Source organism: Drosophila nasuta, unplaced genomic scaffold (assembly GCF_023558535.2).
Source record: "Drosophila nasuta strain 15112-1781.00 unplaced genomic scaffold, ASM2355853v1 ctg14_pilon, whole genome shotgun sequence".
In the NCBI taxonomy this organism is placed as follows: Eukaryota; Metazoa; Arthropoda; class Insecta; order Diptera; family Drosophilidae; genus Drosophila; species Drosophila nasuta.
Genome location: NW_026869386.1, coordinates 1,020,760 through 1,040,164, shown reverse-complemented (window position 1 = coordinate 1,040,164; position 19,405 = coordinate 1,020,760). Strand labels below are relative to the sequence as shown.

The window sequence follows — 19,405 nt, the reverse complement described above, 5'->3', positions numbered from 1 at the left end:
GATATCTACGTGGAACGCTAACGGCGTTTCGCAGCATAAACTTGAGTTAGCTCAATTCCTACTCGACAATCAAATCGACGTAATGCTGCTTTCAGAAACACACCTTACAAACAAATACAATTTTCAACTACGAGGATGTACTTTCGATGCAACAAATCATCCAGACGGTAAACCACATGGTGGGACTGGAATTCTAATCAGAAGCCGTATTGAGCACTACTATCATAACAAATTTGCTAAAACTACCTACAGGCCACATCTATAAATATAAAACTAAATACTGGCAACCAACTTACACTAGCCGCTGTATACTGCCCCCCTCGCTTCACTATAGCTGAAGATGAGTTTATGCAGTTTTTTCAACTCACTAGGAGACCACTTCATAGCAGCAGGAGACTACAATGCCAAGCGCTTATTAAAATGCCCGAGGCAAGCAACTGCGCAGCTAGCTCTTCATATGGTCGATGTTGAAAAATGGATTGGCGAATTAGAGTGAACGAACAAAAATGCAAGCACGTTACATTCACCCTGAACAGGCAAAACTGCCCGCCACTAACGTTAAACAACACTCTACTCCCGCAAGCAAACGAAGTGACATATCTAGGAGTACACCTCGACAGAAGACTCACATGGCGTCGGCACATTGAAGCCAAAAGAACACACCTAAAGCTAAAAGCCAGCAGCCTTCATTGGCTTATCAACGCTCGGTCTCCCCTTAGCCTTGAATATAAAGTCCTGCTGTATAACTCGGTACTAAAACCTATATGGATATACGGCTCCCAGTTATGGGGGAATGCCAGCAATAGTAATATTGACATATGTAGTCCAGCGAGCTCAGTCGAAGATCTTGAGAACCATCACCGGGGCACCGTGGTACGTTCGCAACGAAAACATACAACGCGACTTAAACATCCTACCAGTCAAAGAAGTGATCGCAGAACAGAAGGAAAAGTACTTTACCAAGCTACTGTTGCACCCTAACCACCTGGCGAGAGGTCTAACAAGGTTGAGCAACCAATCACGTCTTCGTCGTAATGACTACCTACCCAGGGATGCGCAACCAGAATGCAGTCTTAACACACTGCACTATGGGCAAAAAGTCGCAAGGTGCGGCATTTTACATTTTTGTACGGTATCATTAAATTGACTTTATTTTTTAATTAAAATACTTCAAGAATACTGAAACATATTTTTAAAACATTTTAGACTTCGTTGGTAATTTGTTATTCGCCCATATTTATGGTCTGAACCCTCTAAAAAAAAAAATTGGCGGAAAAATTTGTGATTTTTTTCTGTCAGATTTTTGGCTGGCAAAAATCCTCTGCTGAACCCTCCCCGAGCGTGCTGGCTGGGTAGGATCTGTATTACCTCATTGTCAACGGGTAGCAGATCTCTACTATACGTCGATATTTCAGGAACTGCAGATCCTAGCTGAGGACTCTGTTCCTTATCTTTCGGGCATCTGTCTGAAGATAAGTAGCAGAATCCATGGTACGAGGTGTCTGGCGGTCAGACTGAAAACGCTATGGGGGGCTCCCAAGAACAAAATTAGCCAAAATGGTCTCAGAATGGACTCATTAAACTATTCAACCCGGGCTGGGATGTCAGCCCAAACGTCGGTGGAACGCGTGACTGCTACCACCGGCGGGCACGGGGGGAGAGATCCTCTCTGCGTGTCGCCAGCGGTCACACCTCTGAGGCGGCGGGAGCAGGCCGTATCAACAACAACAACACTGCCACCAAAAATTCGAGGTTGGTGCGCGCGGGTGCTGTGGTCTTAACCGACACGGACCAAAAGAGCGCTGCGCCAATTTCTACGGTGGAGGGGGAACGTCTTCCTCTTCAGTCACCCCTGCCTATCGCCAGCACCTCCAAGGTTGTGCAGCGGGGGACGGGGGGCTGAAGGAGAAGGCCAAAATAAGGCGGCGACCCGTATTCACGCAAGACTTAGTGGCGTAGCTAACCTGTCCGTCAAGGACCAGGAGAGGCTTGCCTGGGCCAACACGTGGATGCGGGAAAACCAACTTAGCCCCTTCCAAAAGACACTAAAGTGCAGACCGGTTCTACCGGCCCTGCCAACAACAAGGTGGAGTCCATGGCAAGCAAGCGCCAACGGTCCGCTGAGAGTCCCAAGCAAGGGGCCCCAGTGAGCAAGAGGCTGCGAGCACCTGGCTCCACCAACACTGACTCGAACAAGACGAGACAGAGAGCAACGGTTGCTGAAACTGCCAGGCGGCATCTCGCCGTTGCTCTCATAGACAGAGGGGACCCTAACGGGAAAATGTCTGCAGAGCGGTGGCCGTTGACCCATAGTAACGCACTGTTTGTCAGGATGGAGAATGTCCCAGACAGTCCAATGCCTACATTCGAAGGCACTGGCTGGATGAATGGTGTCAAGATCCTGACATGCAAGGACGACCCAACATTGCAGTGGCTGCAAGCGACCGTACCCAAAATGGACGGACTGTGGGAGGGGGCCAAGCTGGACATGGTGGACAGGAATAATATTCCGTCCATGCCGAAGGCGAAAGTCCTTTTCCCAATAGTTGTTCAGGGCGAGCGGGCGCTTCAGCTGCTTAAAAAGCAGAACCCGGCCATACCGACGAGTGATTGGTCCGTGCTGAAGGTTGATGAACCTTTACCTAGTGGTGGGCAGCACGTGATCATTCAGATCAATAAGGAGGCCGAGGATTTGCTATATAAACGCAATGGGAAGATGGCGTGGGGCTTAGGGAGCGTGTACCTTCGCCTCAAAAAACGTCATCCCAACGACAAGGACACACACACGCTGAGGTCAGAGGAGGTCGAGGCAGATCTCGGTCTCGAGAGCGTGACCGATGCCACCCAGCACCTCAGCTTGACTGATGAGACGGAGGATGTGGGGGAGGAAGTGTCCATGAAGACGGGCCCCCCCGCGAGTTTGCTAACCTCTAATGAGTGTGCTGCAACTCAACCTCCATAAGTCTAAAACGGCTTCGGCGGAGCTACTCCTTGCCCTGGAGGAAGTGTCCGCCTACGCGGCTTTGTTCTTGATTTTATCCTTAACTATAAGCTTAGACTAGCCAACAGAGGTGAGGTATCTACCTATGTAGGTCCCACCTCTTGTAATGTGCTGGACTTAACGATTGCAACTGAGTGTACCAATGTAGAAGAGTGGAGGGTCCTGGAAAGACCCTCCTCGGATCATAAGTACATTCAATTTACCATTCCTTTTAACAGGGTACCTGCGGCTCAGCCGTTCAGAAATCCCCGTTTCTAAGTCTCTTGGTCCGCCGGGTAACATCAACTCGGTACAGGACCTAGAAACAAATGTCAATGTCCTCTCAGCAGGACTACTTTCCGCATTTCGCCAATCATGTAGGCTCTCTAGACCGACGAGAAGATCGAAGCCACCCTGGTGGAACCCAGATCTCTCTTCGCTTCGTGGGGAGCTTACTAGCATGTTTCAACTTGCTAAGAATATGTCTGGGACGAGTACAGGTGTCTCCTAAAGTCTTACAAGAGGATGATCCGATCATCCAAAAGGTCTTCATGGAGAACCTTTTGCTCTGAACTGGACAACATCAAAGACACCTCCAGACTGAGGAAGCTGCTGTCCAAGCAGGCTTCCAGTCCTAGTCTGCTCAAGTCGGGCGATGGAGTGTGGACGGAGAGCAGTGCTGAAACTCTCGAAGCACTGCTCTCAACTCATTTCCCGGGGATGTATTGGAATGGAGAACAGTGACTGGCAGCGCCTTCCTAGTCTCCCAGTTATGAGACCCCCTGCCGGTCTAATTAGAGTTAATAAAATAATTTGGGCTATCGACTCCTTTGCGAAGGTCAGGTCGCCCGGTCTCGATGGACTTTCGCCAGCAATGCTGCAAGCCAGCAAGCTCACAATTGTTCCGTGGCTATCGGGTATCTATTCGGCGTGCCTCGCATGGGGTCATATCCCCACACTTTGGAGGACCTCGAAAGTCATTTTCCTGCCCAAGGCGGGCAAATTCAGTCATGTGGTCCCAAATGACTTCCGGCCTATCAGCCTAACCTCTTTTCTGCTAAAAACATTGGAAAAGCTACTTGATTTGCACATCAGAAGTAACTCAATGCATCTGTTGTCCCCAAATCAGCATGCGTATACAAAGGGCAAGTCCGTTGAGACAGCTCTCCATGCTCTAGTAGCCTCCATTAAAAAAAGCAGACCATTATAAAGAATATGCCTTGGGTGAATTTCTTGACATTTCAGGCGCCTTCAACAACGTTACTACTGACGCTATTATGAAGGGCCTTACCGCAGTTAACACGGCACCAGCGATCCACAGGTGGGTCAACCGCCTTCTTTGCGACAGGCGGGTGGTGGCTACGTGGGGCGATGCGGCCATTACAAAGGTAGTGCGAGGTGGCACTCCCCAGGGTGGGGTTCTCTCGCCTCTCCTTTGGAATTTGGTCGTAAATAGCCTACTTCAAAAATTTTCTAGACGGGCCCACAAGTTAATTGCCTATGCTGACGACATAAGCATTTTGATAACTGGGAAATGCCCAACCACCCTTAGTTCCGTAATGGAACTTACTTTGCGGGAAGTTAAAGCATGGGCCGAATCAGCCGGGCTCAGCATTAACGCGGACAAAACGGACCTTATCCTCTTCACGAAGAGGTATAAGGTACCTGCGTGGTCCCCCCCTAAAATAGGCTGCACCATACTAAAGCCGAGCCTAGCAGTAAAATACCTAGGTGTGGTCCTGGACAGCAAACTGTCATGGAAGCTTAACGTGTTAGATAGGGTAAGAAAGCCACCGGAGCCTTGTACATGGCGAAAAAGATGCTTAGTCCTAATCTAATGCGGTGGATATACATCTCAGTTGTTCGCCCTATCCTCACCTATGGTGTTATAGTGTGGTGGCAGGCCACAGAAAAAAGGACGTACCTATCCATCATGGAAAGGACACAGCGTCAAGCGCTACTGTGTATCACAGGCGCTATCAGGTCGACGCCAACTAAAGCCCTCGAGGTAATAGCTGGCGTCGAACCGTTAAACCTATACGCGCAATCCATAGCCGCAAAATCGTTCCTAAGAATTGCCGCAACAGGCAATCTGGGTCTGTTAGGCTATGGTCACAGCGCCATTGGTAGGGAGACTAGTAGAGACTTGGACTATACTATCCCCCCTTACCAGTACCGACCATATTAAAACAATATTCTTGGAACCGGACTGCTGGCGGGAAGGGTTATGCATTCCCGAAGCCCTAAACCTCTTCACCGACGGATCGAAGATGGATGATGGTGTCGGAGCGGCCGTATATTGTCCAGACCCGGTCTCCAAACATTCCTATAAACTCCCAGACCACTGCAGCATCTTCCAGGCGGAAGTTTTTTGCCATTGGCAAGGCTGCCGAATTGGCTCGGGGTTTACAGCGCAACCATAACTCAATTAACATCTTTGTTGACAGCCAGGCTGCAATAAGATCAATATACTCTGATGTGGTCAAGTCCAAAGTTGTCCTGGACAGCAGAAGAGCAATAGAGTCGCTGAACGCATCTGCGGTCGTGCGTATCTATTGGATCCCAAGCCACCAGGGCATCGATGGCAACGAGATCGCAGACTCTCTCGCCAAAGAGGGAGTGGGGCTCGATGTCGGTAATATGTGCAATGTTCCGATATCCCTGCGAACTCTAGGCAGAGAAATTGAGGTGCGCTCTAGACTTCAGTGGGACGCTAGCTGGCGCAATGCCAACTCGTGCAAAACTGCAAGGCTGATGTGTGCCTCTACTAACAAAAATTTAACCAATTTCGTCATGCAGCTTTCAAGGAAAGACTGCAGACTAATGCTAGGCATTTTAACTGGTTACTGTATGTCGGCTGTCCATGCTGTAAAGCTGGGTATCACGAACAGTGATCAGTGCAGGAAATGCAACGAGCCCGGGGTTAAGGAAACACTCGAGCATCTTCTCTGTAGATGCCCAGCGTTATCCCGACTCCGGTTGAAATACCTTAATTCGCCGTGCCACAACGATCTTCGGGACGTTTCACGGCTACCTCCTAGGATGCTGCTGGCTTTTGCCAAAAATGCATCCATACTGCGCGATTTCTGAGACGTAGATAAGCTACCGGTACAGACCTCCACTGGTCTATGCTTTGCCCCGTACAGGGGCAGCCGGTCCTACCTAACCTAACCTAACCTACTTCTGATTGTTTTATAAAAGACGCGCAGAAAAAAATAAACTTTTTCGTACAATACTCACAAAACAAATGTCGCATGATAAACAAAATTGCAGAGTTTAGGACCAGACTTCTAGTAGAAACCGTTCATGTTTACGTAAATTTGCAGTTTTTTAAGATAAGTAGGCGTTATGGAAATTACGCGATGCGCTAAGAGGGCGCGTACACCAGCCATGTTAGCGGACTGTCCACCGGACAGTGTCTGCAAAACTCACTTTTTTATTGATTTACCCATTCGCCTAAATTTTCATTCAACTCATCTCACTGAAAAAAACACAGTGATGAGTAACAATCAACTCGATTTGCGGTACACAATGTGTACTACACATCATTCCGGTTAAAAATTTCTCAGACAATTCAACTCACTGAACAAAAGTCAGCGTTCAATAAAATGGTCATGTGTTGAAGAAATCATCAATGTATGAGTAAACGATTAGCAACAAGACGACACGATGAGAGCGTGTGCCGAATGTACAATTTCTATGCAAGCCTCATGCGTTCCACGAACTGCAGCTTGTTTTCGTTCCTCTTAGTAAAAAATCGTTGTTTAGCTATGACTCACATTACAATTTTGTAGTTCATAATTAGTTGCATTTGGATCTTTATAGAGGGTATCATTGAAAAAATTCGCGCAAATGAATACAAATTAGGTTAGGCTAGGTAGGACCGGCTGCCCCTGCTAGGGGCGGAGCATAGACCAGTGTAGGTCCGTAGATGTACCGGTGGAGTCTATCTTCGTCTCAGAAGTCCCACAGTATGGCAAAGCCAGCAGCATCCTGGGTGGTAGATGTGAAACGTCAAGAACATAGTTATGGCTCGGCGAATAAAGTATTTCATCCGGAGTTGAGATAACGCTGTATGGATATCTACAGAGAAGATCTCAACTGTTTCCTTAACTCCGGACTCGTTGCATTTCCTGCGTACGAGTACAGATGCGTTCAGTGACTCTATTGCTATTCCTGCTTTCCAGGAAAACTTAGGACTTTGACCACATTTGAGTACATTGATCTTATTGCAGCCTACTTGCCATCAAAGATGTTAATGAATAATGAATACAAATCGTTGTGAAATAATGTTTACAGAAAAAGTGTCGCTTGCTGCGCGCATCAGTAAAAACATACGAGTTAATTTTTGCGAGTTGAGTGTTGCTCTTGTTCAAAACAATGATTGTTGAACCGAATGAGCAAGCGCCCGAAATCATATTTATTGAGCACGAGCCGAACAAAATCGCACGGACTAGAGTGAATTTAAAATCAACAATGACAGTGTGAGTGCATGCAAGTTTGATCGGATGATCCGACCAGTGATTATTCGGCTGTTGAGCGCGTATGAATGATTTTCATTTACGCGAAGCCGGTTGGAGGCTCCTACCTAACAGGTATCGTCAAAAAGTTGAAGCGTTCACAAGGCAATCCAGTCCATGTAATCAAAGCTTGCTAAAATCTGGGAAAGGATATAAAAAAAAGTTTTTGATGAAAAAGAAAATCTAAAGTGAAGTGGGCAAATTGAGCTAGCTTTTAATATTAACTGTAACAACAATTCGGCGATCATTTAATAATTCGCTAGCAATTTTGTAAAATCCTGACGAAACTAAATAACACACTGTATAAATATTGTAAAATTATGGTGAAATACAATTCCTGAGAAGTGATTGTGTCGAGAAGTACATATATAGCTAGTGCTAGAACGAGAAACAGTTGCAGATTGGCTTAGCAGTATACTAGACGTTTGCATTGTAAACTGGTGAAATGCGGATTTTAACTTGAAATCTATCTACTGAGCTGTAGAATAATAACAGTGAGGTACCCTGTATTACAGAAAAGGATAAACACTCTGATACCCATAACTTCAAAGCATTTCTTGATTCCACAAAGATGTCGCCTTTTCTTGTAAGAATCTAAATTAACCCAAATAAACCGCAAAGGAAAATACTCTTTACCATATGGCAAAGTTTTTCTTTTTATATTAGTAGCGCATGGGCACTCAAACATGTGCAAACACATGTGCAATGATAGCAGAACGAAGCGTGCTAACAGAGCATGTGGACATAGAAGAACAAAACGAGTTAGCAGGGATTGACACTTAAGGCTATGACCTACTTAGGGAAAAGCGGAAGGTGACACATTGAAGCAAGATCGCCCATTGAGAACAACAAAACATATATTCGAGAGTGCCAGTGTACCACCAGTGCGTTTTGACCGATCAGGTACGTCCAAGCCTTTCAATAATTTTATAATATATCTCCCCTGTATTAGTGCGACTACATACTACTGCAGTAGACTCTAGAATAGGTTGTGCAGCGAAATGGTGCCTGTGCGATTACTCACTCGCGTGAGCTCCTTCATTGCTATTTGGAGGGCTACCGTTTCGAAGTCGTTACTGACTATTTGAGTGGCCATATGGACGAACAGCGCGTTCGACTTTGGAATTCCAACAATATCAATATGACGATCGTTATCGACCAGGAAAACAAAACGCGGTTGCTGGCCGTGGGTCCGTGTCACCATCTCCGACGTTTCCCTTCAGTGAGGAAGACGGAAACATCGAGAAAACAAAAGCAGCGAGGAAGAGGAGACCCCCTTGAGGCCTCCACCTGGTGCTTGAGCACCCCGAACTTCTCGAGAGTTAGAATTTCACAGGACTCCTAGTGTGCCACGACCGATTGTACGTGCAAGTCCAGCAAATCCTGGTAAAGATAATATCGCTGCCTACGTTCATATCGAGTCTATGCAACCACGAATGGCATCAACACGTCAACTAATAGAAACATTCAAAATTGCTTTTGCGGCACCGCCATTAATGAGATTAGAGACTCGAGCAACATGGTGCAGTGTGAAAGTGCGCAACGCTTTGAATACAGCTGAAACGTCACACTATTAGACTACTGCAGTTGTCTCTGGAATAATGTAACCAAAGAAATTGTACAGCGTGGTGTGGGTACACACGCCTATGTTTGCAACCGCCTGGTCGCCCCCAAGTCACACAAATCTTCAATTTGCCGATATGATGCGGTTTTATACCCGCCACCCCTGGTGTAGAAAATTGAAAATGCATTTAACTGACAGAAGTCCTCTCCAACCCATACCCTATACTCGTATGTATTCTTGATCAGCGTCAACAGCCGAGACGATAACAAGCGTTATTTTGAAGCTAGAGGGGAGATTATGTAGTCATACAATAATAACTATAGCATTTATAATTCCTGAATATTTTATTAGAAGTTATTTAAAAAATTCTTTTGTATGGCAATAAACGCTTGCTCAGTACGAGTCTTAGTTACATTCGCTGAATATCTGGTATATTTTGCACTCTATTGAATATTTTAAATATATAAGGTATATTTTTGTATTTTTGGTATATTCGTAAGATCCGGTTTTATTGAAAATGTGTAGCGGGTATCTCACAGTCGAGCACACTCAACTTTAGCTTTCTAACTTGGTAGCGTTGAAAGAATATCCAACTTTTGGGACTCTATCAAGTAACCTATTCGTAACCTTCCCGAAGCCTCACTTTTTTGATGCGGCCACCATCATCACGTCATTCATATAAACACCCACAAATGTTTTGTATCCACTGCTTATCAACAAGCATTCGAATCATATGTTTCAATAGTTCACTAATCTTGTTTCGTACCAGTTCCCTTTTGTTTGGAATTTGCGTATATAAACAACTTTTAATGAATCTACAAATTTATTTTTTATTTTAATTTTCCATTAAGATCAGTGTTTAACTCATCAAATTTCTCGTCATTTGAACCATTTAGCTTACAGTTTTTTTATATAACTATATTATTTAATGCTTAGATCAATAAAAATTTGTCATGTCATTGCCAATTCCTTTCAAAATAGTGTAGCTATTAATAATAAGTCCGACAATGGATGAGCCGTGTTTATTAAAGCTACACCATTTTTGAATGCCGTCGAAATGTTAAGAAAAACCCCCAAAGCCAACTATTATAAATGAAATGATCTTTTAACTACACTCGTTTTCAACAGCACCAATGATGGGCAGCAAACACAGATTGCTGTTAGGCTGTCCGTATTACAGACTAGCACGTTGGTATTTCGTTTCTCAAAAGCATCAAGTCTCCCGCACTGAAGGAGCCACTGAGCTTGTTGCTCAAAACCTGGTACAGATGCGATACTAGTTTGCAACCATTTAGTAATTAATAATAATAATAAATTCTGCCAGATCTGGACCTAGAAGCGTCGACAAGCAAGAGGCAGGATTCACAGCATCTATATCACCAGGACCCTTCATGGAATTGATTTCCAAGTCCTTCCTTGATTTCCTACGAGGTTTCTCCTTTGTTGACTCAATGTATCTCTCACCAATGCACTCATTTTGCAAAAATGTTGACAAGTACTGAAATTTGTGGAGCGAGTTTCTTAATTTTTCGCACAACATATTTCACTTAAACTAAACAGTATCTCTTCTCGAAATAAGAGCTTATTATAAATTCTTTTAATTTCCTTGGTAATTACCCACCAATAAAATCTTCAATTTTCCGATTTTATAGATTTTTAAATGTAAATAAGATCAAATATAAAAGTTTTTATTATTGAATTAGAAGATTTGTGAGTGTATGCCTATTTTTGAATGGCAATAAATTAATACATAAAGAAGTTTTACAAATTAGATTATAAATAGAATATATGAAATAGAAATTACGAAAACTAATTACCAAAATAATATGGATTGTAATTGTAATGCTGATAATATAAAATTAATATTTGAGATATACGTATTGGATGTGCTCAGATTAGTGAAACTTATAAATGTAGAGTAATTCTATTCTTTATGTCTTCATTGTCCCGGGTCTATAAGTAGCAGCAGTGTTTCGTTGATCAGTTCAAACTTTTTTTAGTACCTATGTATGTATTTATATGTATATAGAGCAGTATTATTGTTGGCAGCGGTATGATTAATGTTCAATTTTTATGATAGGATGAATTTACGCATCTCAATCCTCAATGGTATATTCAGGCATTTTATCAAATTTCTGTTTTGTGGCTTCGTGAGTTGTATCCACAATAAGAACTGTATGGGAATAGCCCATAGTAACCTGAGGTATTTTAATGCTGTCCATTTTAGGTACCTCTTTTGGAACCGTCGATGATTTTTGGAACTCTCCAATTCCCAACTCGCCAAAGGTAGGCGATGCGCCCCATGCAATTAGTGTATCGTCTGCAGATATCATAATAGATGTATTAGCACAGCCTATCGATGTTATATTCCAGCCTTAAAAAAAAAACAAATACACACGAGTAAAAACCTTTACTGCACGGAATAAATTTAACAATATTCTTCATACCTGCCAAATCCTGTACAGGCTTTGGATACATGTTCGCCTCTCCTGTTTTCTTGTTCTGTCCAAAGAGAAATAGTAATCCCAACTCATTAACTATTAAACTGAAAGTAGAGCCACAATATACACTCCGCCCGCCACGACCTTGAGCATCAAAGAATTTCATAAGGCGTGGAACCATTTCGTCCTTTGGCTCAGCATGACCCAAGCGGCCAAATCCGCCAAAGCCCCAGCTATAGACGCGCTTCTTGGAGTCAATCGCCACCTAGTTAAATAAGCATTAAATAAGTTTTGTTGTACAACAGTATTAAGGCTCAGCACATACCGTATGATTATTACCGCAAGCAAAGTCAACAATCTGTACACCATCAACGGGTGTCACATGTCCTTCTTTACTCTTCTCAATGTAAAGTACTACTTTTTTCGGTGAAGTTTCGAAATGGAATGAGAGCTTGTTCGCGTTTACAAAATACTTGGCATCCGTATTGTGGCCGAGTTGACCATACTCCGGTAGTCCAAAGGTATGCAAATTACCCTTAATATCAAGAATAACAGAGAATTCTGCACCGCAGCCAATGCGAATTATGGGAGGACCACGATAATTAATCGGCGTTGGTGCATAAATATTCGGATGCGTATTTCCCACACCACATTGCCCAGACTTATTTTCTCCACAAGCATATACGGTGCCCATATCTGTGAGGAAGAGCGTGTGATGACGCCCAGCGGCTGCTTGAACAATGTTTAAATGATCTAATGCTGGAATTAAAGTTGGCTTTTCCACCAGCTTCATATCCTGGGCAAGACCTAGCTGGCCGCTAGGATTACGTCCAAAGCCAAGTGCCTTGCGATCCATGTTTATTAATATTGTGTGCGCAGCAGTGGGACCACTAGCTACAGAGCGATACTAGAACAAAACAAAATTCGAACAAAACTCCTACAAAAGAATTTAAAAAAATGTTTACCTTTCCATCCGTGAAGCGATGAAAGCTATAAAGATTGGGACGCACTTTTGCGACATTTTTTCGATCGCGCTTGCCAGTTAAATCCCAGGTAACCATGCCAGCCAGCAGCAACTGACCTGGTGTTTTTTCCAATGTAGCAAGCAAATCCTCCGGTAATTTGCTGGGTGGATCGATGTTATCGTGTGGTATTAGAACTTCCATTTGGGTTCCCCTTTGCAATTGTTGGCCAACATCGTCGTCAGACTCATCGCTGAATTCGTCCTCATAGTCAGATTCCTTCTTCTTTGGTCGACGTTTGTTGGGACCGGTTCCATTACCACCTGCCTTACGCTTTGCGGACATTTTTCAAATCTTTAATTTTTGCAATGCGTTTTAAGCCTTTATTTCTCGGTAATGCCTATTAAACTGTAAAAGATCATTGAGAGTTAAGCGTCAACATAATTTGTCGTCGATGTTGATTGGTTGGTAAGTTACACGTACATAAGAATACGTATGTCAGCAATGAAATTAAATAAAAAAAATAATATTTGAAAAACAGTATATAATAAAATTTCCCACACACATTTTCCCTAAGTATTGACAAATTGGCATCTCTTATCATTTCTCTTATACTTATTAACTACAACCCACATACATACATTTATGTATGTGTATGCATGCATTCACATGCAATGGTTAAGCAAGGAAAACAAAATGAACGCCACCAACACAATTAAAATGAGACGCCGACTATTTCTTTCAAGTTGCAAATTGAAGATATCAAATCAGCTTGAGATAAATAACAACAATTAATTTAATGCACTTTGTCGATAGATATGAGTCCATTAGTACTTTTCGATAAACATTTTTTCCTAAATAGCGTAAAAAAAAATGTAAAATGTTGGCGTCACTTTCAAAACACTGGATCCAAGACGGTGAAGCGGAAATGAAAATACATAAATTCGATTGAAAATAATAAATTGCTATATAAACTAAGTATTAGCGTAGTCTTATTATTGTGCTAATAAGTTGTTATCTTACATGTTGTCTTTCAACTTTTTTTTTCGTATGCAAGTCACCGGACATCAAACAACAAAACGAAACTCAACCAGAATATGAAGTGTGTCAACTCTTGAATGTTTTAAACAGACTAAATAATCCCCCGAAATCCGATTTGGTATCGATATTATTTAATGTTGATGATTTTCGTAAATGGCATGACGCGTATTCACACCTACCGCATCTGCATGAAAAAATCTATTATACGATAGTGTTACATCAAAGTCTAACCGTTTTTTTAGCCGAACAAAGGTAAAAATAATTTAGGCAGAATAATAATGAACATCAAACAAAAAAAAAAACAAAAGAAAAAGTATTTGTTTCTCATTAAATGACTGTTTTTATTCACGGCATTACTGATTAAAAGTCAACGAATAGCCCAAAAGGCAAGTGCTTGGAAATGCATTTTTAAAATTAATGCGCATTTAATTAAAAAATATTTCATCAAATAAATTTGCATACACAAGAAAAAACACAATCTCTAAAAGGTTTATTTACTTATTTTGTGCTGGAAACAGCGGAGTATAATGCCGTTGCGAAAAGTTTTAATCGTCGTTTTATTTTTCATATATACAGTTGCACGAAAAATAAAACGATATTGCTCATCTAGGACATCGCTTAAGACTGGAAATGGATAGACTGAAACTCATAATAAAATAACAAAGTGGTTTATTAGTAGGCACTACTTTGGAGTATTATTATTGTTATATAATATTTATTTTAAAATTTTTATTAAGTGACATTTCAACCGTCAACACATTTAATTTAAACTATGGGAGAATTCAAATACTTTCCACACAAAATGAAACTGAAGAAATGTAAAGTATCGTGTCTAGGTTAAAATTTTTTATCCACTTTTTAATTATGTACAAAAATAAGAAGAAACACAAATTCCACTATTTTCTCTTGGATTTGCGGATGGAACAAATTTAAGAGCACTATTGCTATCGATGCTAAAAAAAATATGTTAGTAAGAATTCGATATAAACGCACATTATTTTTTTCTGGATTTGTAAAAACAAACATTTTTTTTATTAAAAACGCGATTATTTTGGCTTGGGTAGTGTTTTTTAATGCTTTAATTTTAAAGATGTGTCCAGTGTACTCAGGATAAAAATGTCACTTTAGTTAATAATTAGTTTATTTCCAAATGGGTTTGATCATTTTATCGATATTTATCCACATACATTTCGTGTTAGAAGAATCGATGCTTTCGATGTTAAAAAAAGCATCGAGTGAAACATCAAAGTTTAAAAAAAAACAATAAGAAAGCAACAGCAGAAAGAATAGAAGCAGTTCAACCAATAACAATAAGATTTATTTGAGATCGTAAAAGTGGCGCACGTCTTTGGCAATCATATTCATCATATTTTGATCAAGTCTCTTTATTATATTTGAATGACTGTTGTAGTACGGCTTCTTGTTCAAAAAAGTTGCCATCGGTTTTGGCGTTGGTTGCTTTTTAGTGGTCATGCGACTTGGATGCAAGCGCCTTATCACTTCTTTTTTTTGAAGAAGCTTCAAACAATTGATAGCTCTTTTTTCCGTATTTGTGCTGACTCCGGCTTCAATTCCTCTGTTGGTTCCGCTCCTATTACACCAATAAATAAATTAAGCATCTTAGTAAGCGGTATGTAATTTCCAACGCAATAAAATATAAGCATCTTTATTTGAAGGATTGGGCCAAATTGTAGCGGCGTTATTTATTTTGCGACAAATTTAGGAATGTTGTGAGCACGTATATTTATAACTTACTTTTTAGGTTATTCTCTATCTTGCTTAATATTATCAAATTTTTGATAGAAACAAATTAAAAAACTCATTTACTTACAATTTGTTCTCCCCGCGCGCATAGATGCTTGTGAAAACATCGTAGGAGGTCGCGAACCATCAACGGTTTGAAAATATCGCTGTTATCGATGTGTCACTCGATGTTTTTGTACCTCTAATTTGTATTCTGCCGGCTCTATTGCCGTCTTTGTTGTTGGGTCTCGTATTATTGATATACATATATAATGGACGAAGAGTCTGAAACTACACACTATTACTTGGAATGTGAAGGCGGCGTGGAAGAGTGGCATTGGAATTCGAAGAGCACAAAACTTTTAGTCGAACTGTATTCGGAACGTCGTCATAGGTTTCGAGACCCCAAAACTCGTAAGCGAGCTCTGTGGACAGAAATTGTGGATGATATGGAACATGCTGGCTACAAAGGTATAAATGAGGATATTTGCGATCGTAAATGGCGCAATATGAAAAAAACGTATCGAACATGTCGAGAAACTCTCAAGAAAAATGCACGCAAAAGAGTCGGCTGGGAATATTATGATACATTTGACGATATGTTTCAAAATGAGAACGTTAACAGCACTACTGCAAAAACAGAAAGTGATGCTCTGATCGAGGAGCAGCACAACGAGCTATCCGATATGCAATGCACTCTTGAAACTGATAATAATACCATACGTGCAGAGCAAAGCAACGATATGACGATGGTGGCTGAAGAACAGCAACGGCAATTGCTAATACTGGAGCGAAGTAGAATTGCCGCAATACGGGAATTAAGCAAGCGGATTGAAGAATCGAATGTTATACAACGAGAAAGAAATGACTTGCTACGGGAGTATCTTTCCCAGTTATAAATAAGTAGTTAAATATGCAAATAACTTTTTCGTTAATATTAACACTCTATTTTTAGTTAAGAGTATAAGGAAACAGTTGAACAAGGCTGATATAAATAAATAGTCGTGAATATAAATATATTACATTGTATAACAAACGAATATTTTATAATTTAGCACAAAGTAGACGATACAAATGTTATGAGATGCGTTTCGAAAGCAAATCATTCTTCAAAATTGAATCAGAATTGTATTAGGGGTTGACTTTGCCGTTCACGATACGCAATAATATCCGACATCACATTTTTTCGAAATTGTTCGTGGTTGCGTGTGAATTCCTCAATGGCATTCGCAAGGCGAATTTGCTGTTCCATGCGCTCAACATTCGTGATGCTTGCCAATTTTCCGGATTGACTGGAAGTCGTGAAGTTATCATTGTAGAAAATAGTAGGAGATGGACCTATCCCATGTCGCCGTGCTTTGGGTGTGGATTGCAAAATAAGGCCGTGGTCTGAAAAGTTATTAGCATATTTATATATTCGTATTTCGATGCAACAATCAGAGCTGGGATTCGGATCTCGTTTTTGGTAGTAGTACCAAAAACGTTAAAAGTGAAATAAAATCTCGGCTCGTAAGCTGGACAATTCACGACTAAATAATTAGTGCATTTAATAATAACGAAATGTTTTACGGTTTGAGTATCCGACATCAGCCAGATACTTTAGTAACTTACTTGAACGTCGCTGGTCCAGATCTGCTTTCGCTTGGCTTGATCCAAAGTATCCAGTTATAAAAGGCATGGGTGACACGACACCGCATTGGAGGTCTACATCAGTTGTTGGCGGTGGCGGTGCCGGACGGTTGAAGGGATTTTGCCGCCTTGGTGGCGGCTTTGGTTTTCCCGTTGTATCCGTTTCAGCAGACAGAGTTATACCAGCGGGGTTGCTACGCATTTCTAAGATAGAGTTGAATCATAAGTGTAATAAAACTGAGCAGACGTCGAACAAAGCCTTACTATTTCTGGACTCTTCAATTTCCTGCAGCTGACGCTGCAACTCTGCCACAATAATGCGTTTATATTCGTAGCCAGCACACGTTAGCGCCTTCATCCAGGCCTCCATGCTTTCCTGTGTGTCTGCGGCTAGTACATAGGTGCGATTGCCATTAAATGCTATCTCGAAGCAGTAATTGTCCATATCCGTCTCAACTGACAATTCGATGGTACAGCCTTCGACTATAATTAATCCCAATGGTTCCTTGTCAATTCGCGTTTCAAAGTAGAACAGCAGATTGCCCTTTAGCACAAAATATCGTCTTTGAAAAGCCCTATTAATTTCGCCCCTTTTGTTAAGAAACCCTGCAATTGTACTTTTTTTTTTATGTCTTGCAGCACCACAAAAAAATCATCCATCATTACTAACCTTCCATATCATAGGGTGGTGCTCTGGCAAAAACACATAAATTTTTCTCGTTTATCTTCATAGCAACTCAGTTTGTGTGTTAACTAATAATAATTAATCTAAAAAGGCATATAATGTTTGTGTATATTGCGTTTATAAAAAAAAAACATTATTAAATATGTATTTGGGTTGTACAAACAGATGTTTTTAATGTCATCCAACGTTGCCACCATTTTATATTTACAGCGTAAATGTGTCATGATTTTGCATTTAAAATGGAAGCCTTCAAAATTAGAGCTGCAAAAACATCGATGGCCCTATCGATATTACCAATCCCCCGTTTTCACAGACTTTCAGTTTTTTAACAAAAAGGGTGCTCGATATTTCTACGTTTGATATCGATATTTTTACATAGCTTACGAACGTAGAAAAACCTAGTTTTTTTCTAGTGGATTTCTATGGAGTAAATGTAATAGCCTATTTCCACTGCACCAAAAAACCTCGGTTCTTTTCCGTTCAGGTCGAATGTTACGTTCGCCCCATGTAAAAACCCATAGGAAAAAAAAAATTGGTTCGAAATGTAAAAGGACTGAGCAGCGTTGCCAATTTGTGGGGAATTTCCCAAAATGCGGGGAATTTTAAGTTGATTGGTGGTTTATTGGGGATTGGCATTATGTGGGGAAAATGCGGGGATTTTTACATTTTTTGATTTCCTGTCCTTTATAAATTTGTGACAGCACAAAAATTAGACGATGAATGGCGAGCTCACGCAATGCTAGATTTTTGTCAACATGGGCTTGAAGTTCAAAATAATAGCCTATTTCCACCGCACCCAAAACCTCGGTTTTCTTTGGTTTTTTCACGTTCAGGCCGAATGTTACGTTCGCCCCATGTAAAAACCCATAAGAAAAAAAAAGTCGGTTTTTCTACGTTCGCGAGCTACGTAGAAATAGCGAACGCTCTTTTTGGGTAATTACGCGATATTTTGATCGATATGACAACGAAAAAGAGGTCACCACTAAACAAACAGCTGACATTTAAGTGCGCCAAGGTATGAAAATAGAAAAATCAAAATTTTATTTTGCTTTTTAAAGCAAATTTTTTATATTTTAGATGAGCCAAAAAACTCGAAAGCCGTCAATATCGTGGAGTGGCATCCACGAGGCTATGTTGTTCGAGTTGTGGGAGGAGAAATGTAGTGCCTTTTTTGGCCAATCCACAAAGGCGCTCCACAAGGGTGCCAAACTCCTCCCTATTAATTCGAAAATTATCTTCAAAAAATGATTCGTTGTTTCCAGGAACATCGCGCTCCCAAAAACACCCATGCTGTTGCTAAAAAGTAAATGTATTTTTGTAAATATTACATTGCTGCCAGCAAATCTACTTATGTACATAGCCCCAAACTGATGGCGATTTCTTTACTATTGGCAATGGCCTATACTCTATACTCCGCTAATTTTCCCTCCACTTCGTCAAAATCCTCATAAAAATCCTGCAATTTAATAAAATTTTCCATTTTAAAATGCGCGTGCTTTTTTTTTGAATTGTTCGCCAACTCGTGTTTACATTTGAACAGCTGACATTTCAGAGCGGCCATATTGAGAATTTTACCGTTGCCCATATTTCTCGGTTCGTGCAAATGGAAACCCCGAAACGGGACTTTAAAAAACGTAGAAAAACTGAGTGAGGTGGAAATAGGCTATAACATTGATGCTGAATGTTACTGGGGTAAAGTGTTTCGTCTGAAAAACGCTGCGGGAGAATACCTGTTTCCAAATATAAAAATTGTTATTTCGTTGTTGCTGATACTGCCTTTTTCAAATGCATCGGTCGAGCGCAAATTTAGTGTTCTTAAGAATTTGAAAACTGAAAACCG

At 41.1% G+C, this 19,405-nt stretch overlaps 3 protein-coding genes across 6 annotated transcripts; 1 reads left to right on the top strand and 2 right to left on the bottom strand.

The window, feature by feature from the left end:
- Positions 1 to 10,731: 10,731 nt before the first annotated feature.
- On the bottom strand, positions 10,732 to 13,599 carry LOC132797582 (protein RCC2 homolog). Its single transcript, XM_060809345.1, has 5 exons — positions 13,491 to 13,599; positions 12,471 to 12,875; positions 11,831 to 12,412; positions 11,512 to 11,770; positions 10,732 to 11,438 (listed from the first exon to the last, which is right to left on the bottom strand). The coding sequence occupies exons 2-5, from the start codon at positions 12,810 to 12,812 to the stop codon at positions 11,161 to 11,163; spliced, it is 1,461 nt and encodes a 486-aa protein (XP_060665328.1). The 5' UTR covers positions 12,813 to 12,875; positions 13,491 to 13,599; the 3' UTR covers positions 10,732 to 11,160.
- Positions 13,600 to 14,804: 1,205 nt separating this feature from the next.
- Positions 14,805 to 17,832, bottom strand: LOC132797548 (sesquipedalian-1). Of its 4 annotated transcripts, XM_060809303.1 has the most exons (7): positions 17,729 to 17,832; positions 17,551 to 17,648; positions 17,145 to 17,486; positions 16,863 to 17,084; positions 15,340 to 16,640; positions 15,264 to 15,282; positions 14,805 to 15,099 (listed from the first exon to the last, which is right to left on the bottom strand). In XM_060809303.1, the coding sequence occupies exons 2-5, from the start codon at positions 17,609 to 17,611 to the stop codon at positions 16,372 to 16,374; spliced, it is 894 nt and encodes a 297-aa protein (XP_060665286.1). In that variant the 5' UTR covers positions 17,612 to 17,648; positions 17,729 to 17,832; the 3' UTR covers positions 14,805 to 15,099; positions 15,264 to 15,282; positions 15,340 to 16,371. The 4 variants fall into 4 exon arrangements, with proteins under 4 accessions (XP_060665286.1, XP_060665284.1, XP_060665285.1 ...); XM_060809301.1 differs by having other exon boundaries at positions 15,264 to 16,640; XM_060809302.1 differs by lacking the exon at positions 15,264 to 15,282.
- Positions 15,433 to 16,150, top strand: LOC132797549 (uncharacterized). The gene has a single exon (XM_060809306.1). It carries the CDS (start codon positions 15,524 to 15,526, stop codon positions 16,148 to 16,150), a length of 627 nt encoding a protein of 208 aa, XP_060665289.1. The 5' UTR covers positions 15,433 to 15,523.
- Positions 17,833 to 19,405: the final 1,573 nt, after the last annotated feature.

Bases quoted from the DNA above. Each gene is read 5' to 3' on its own strand.
- LOC132797582 (XM_060809345.1), bottom strand. From the start codon at position 12,812: ATGTCCGCAAAGCGTAAGGCAGGTGGTAATGGAACCGGTCCCAACAAA. The intron at 12,413-12,470 runs GTAAACATTTTT...GTTTTGTTCTAG, and splicing joins ATCGCTTCACGGATGGAAAG to TATCGCTCTGTAGCTAGTGG. The intron at 11,771-11,830 runs GTATGTGCTGAG...TTATTTAACTAG, and splicing joins CTTGCGGTAATAATCATACG to GTGGCGATTGACTCCAAGAA.
- LOC132797549 (XM_060809306.1), top strand. From the start codon at position 15,524: ATGGACGAAGAGTCTGAAACTACACACTATTACTTGGAATGTGAAGGC.
- LOC132797548 (XM_060809301.1), bottom strand. From the start codon at position 17,611: ATGAAGATAAACGAGAAAAATTTATGTGTTTTTGCCAGAGCACCACCC. The intron at 17,487-17,550 runs GTTAGTAATGAT...GTACAATTGCAG, and splicing joins ACCACCCTATGATATGGAAG to GGTTTCTTAACAAAAGGGGC. The intron at 17,085-17,144 runs GTAAGGCTTTGT...ACTCTATCTTAG, and splicing joins AATTGAAGAGTCCAGAAATA to AAATGCGTAGCAACCCCGCT.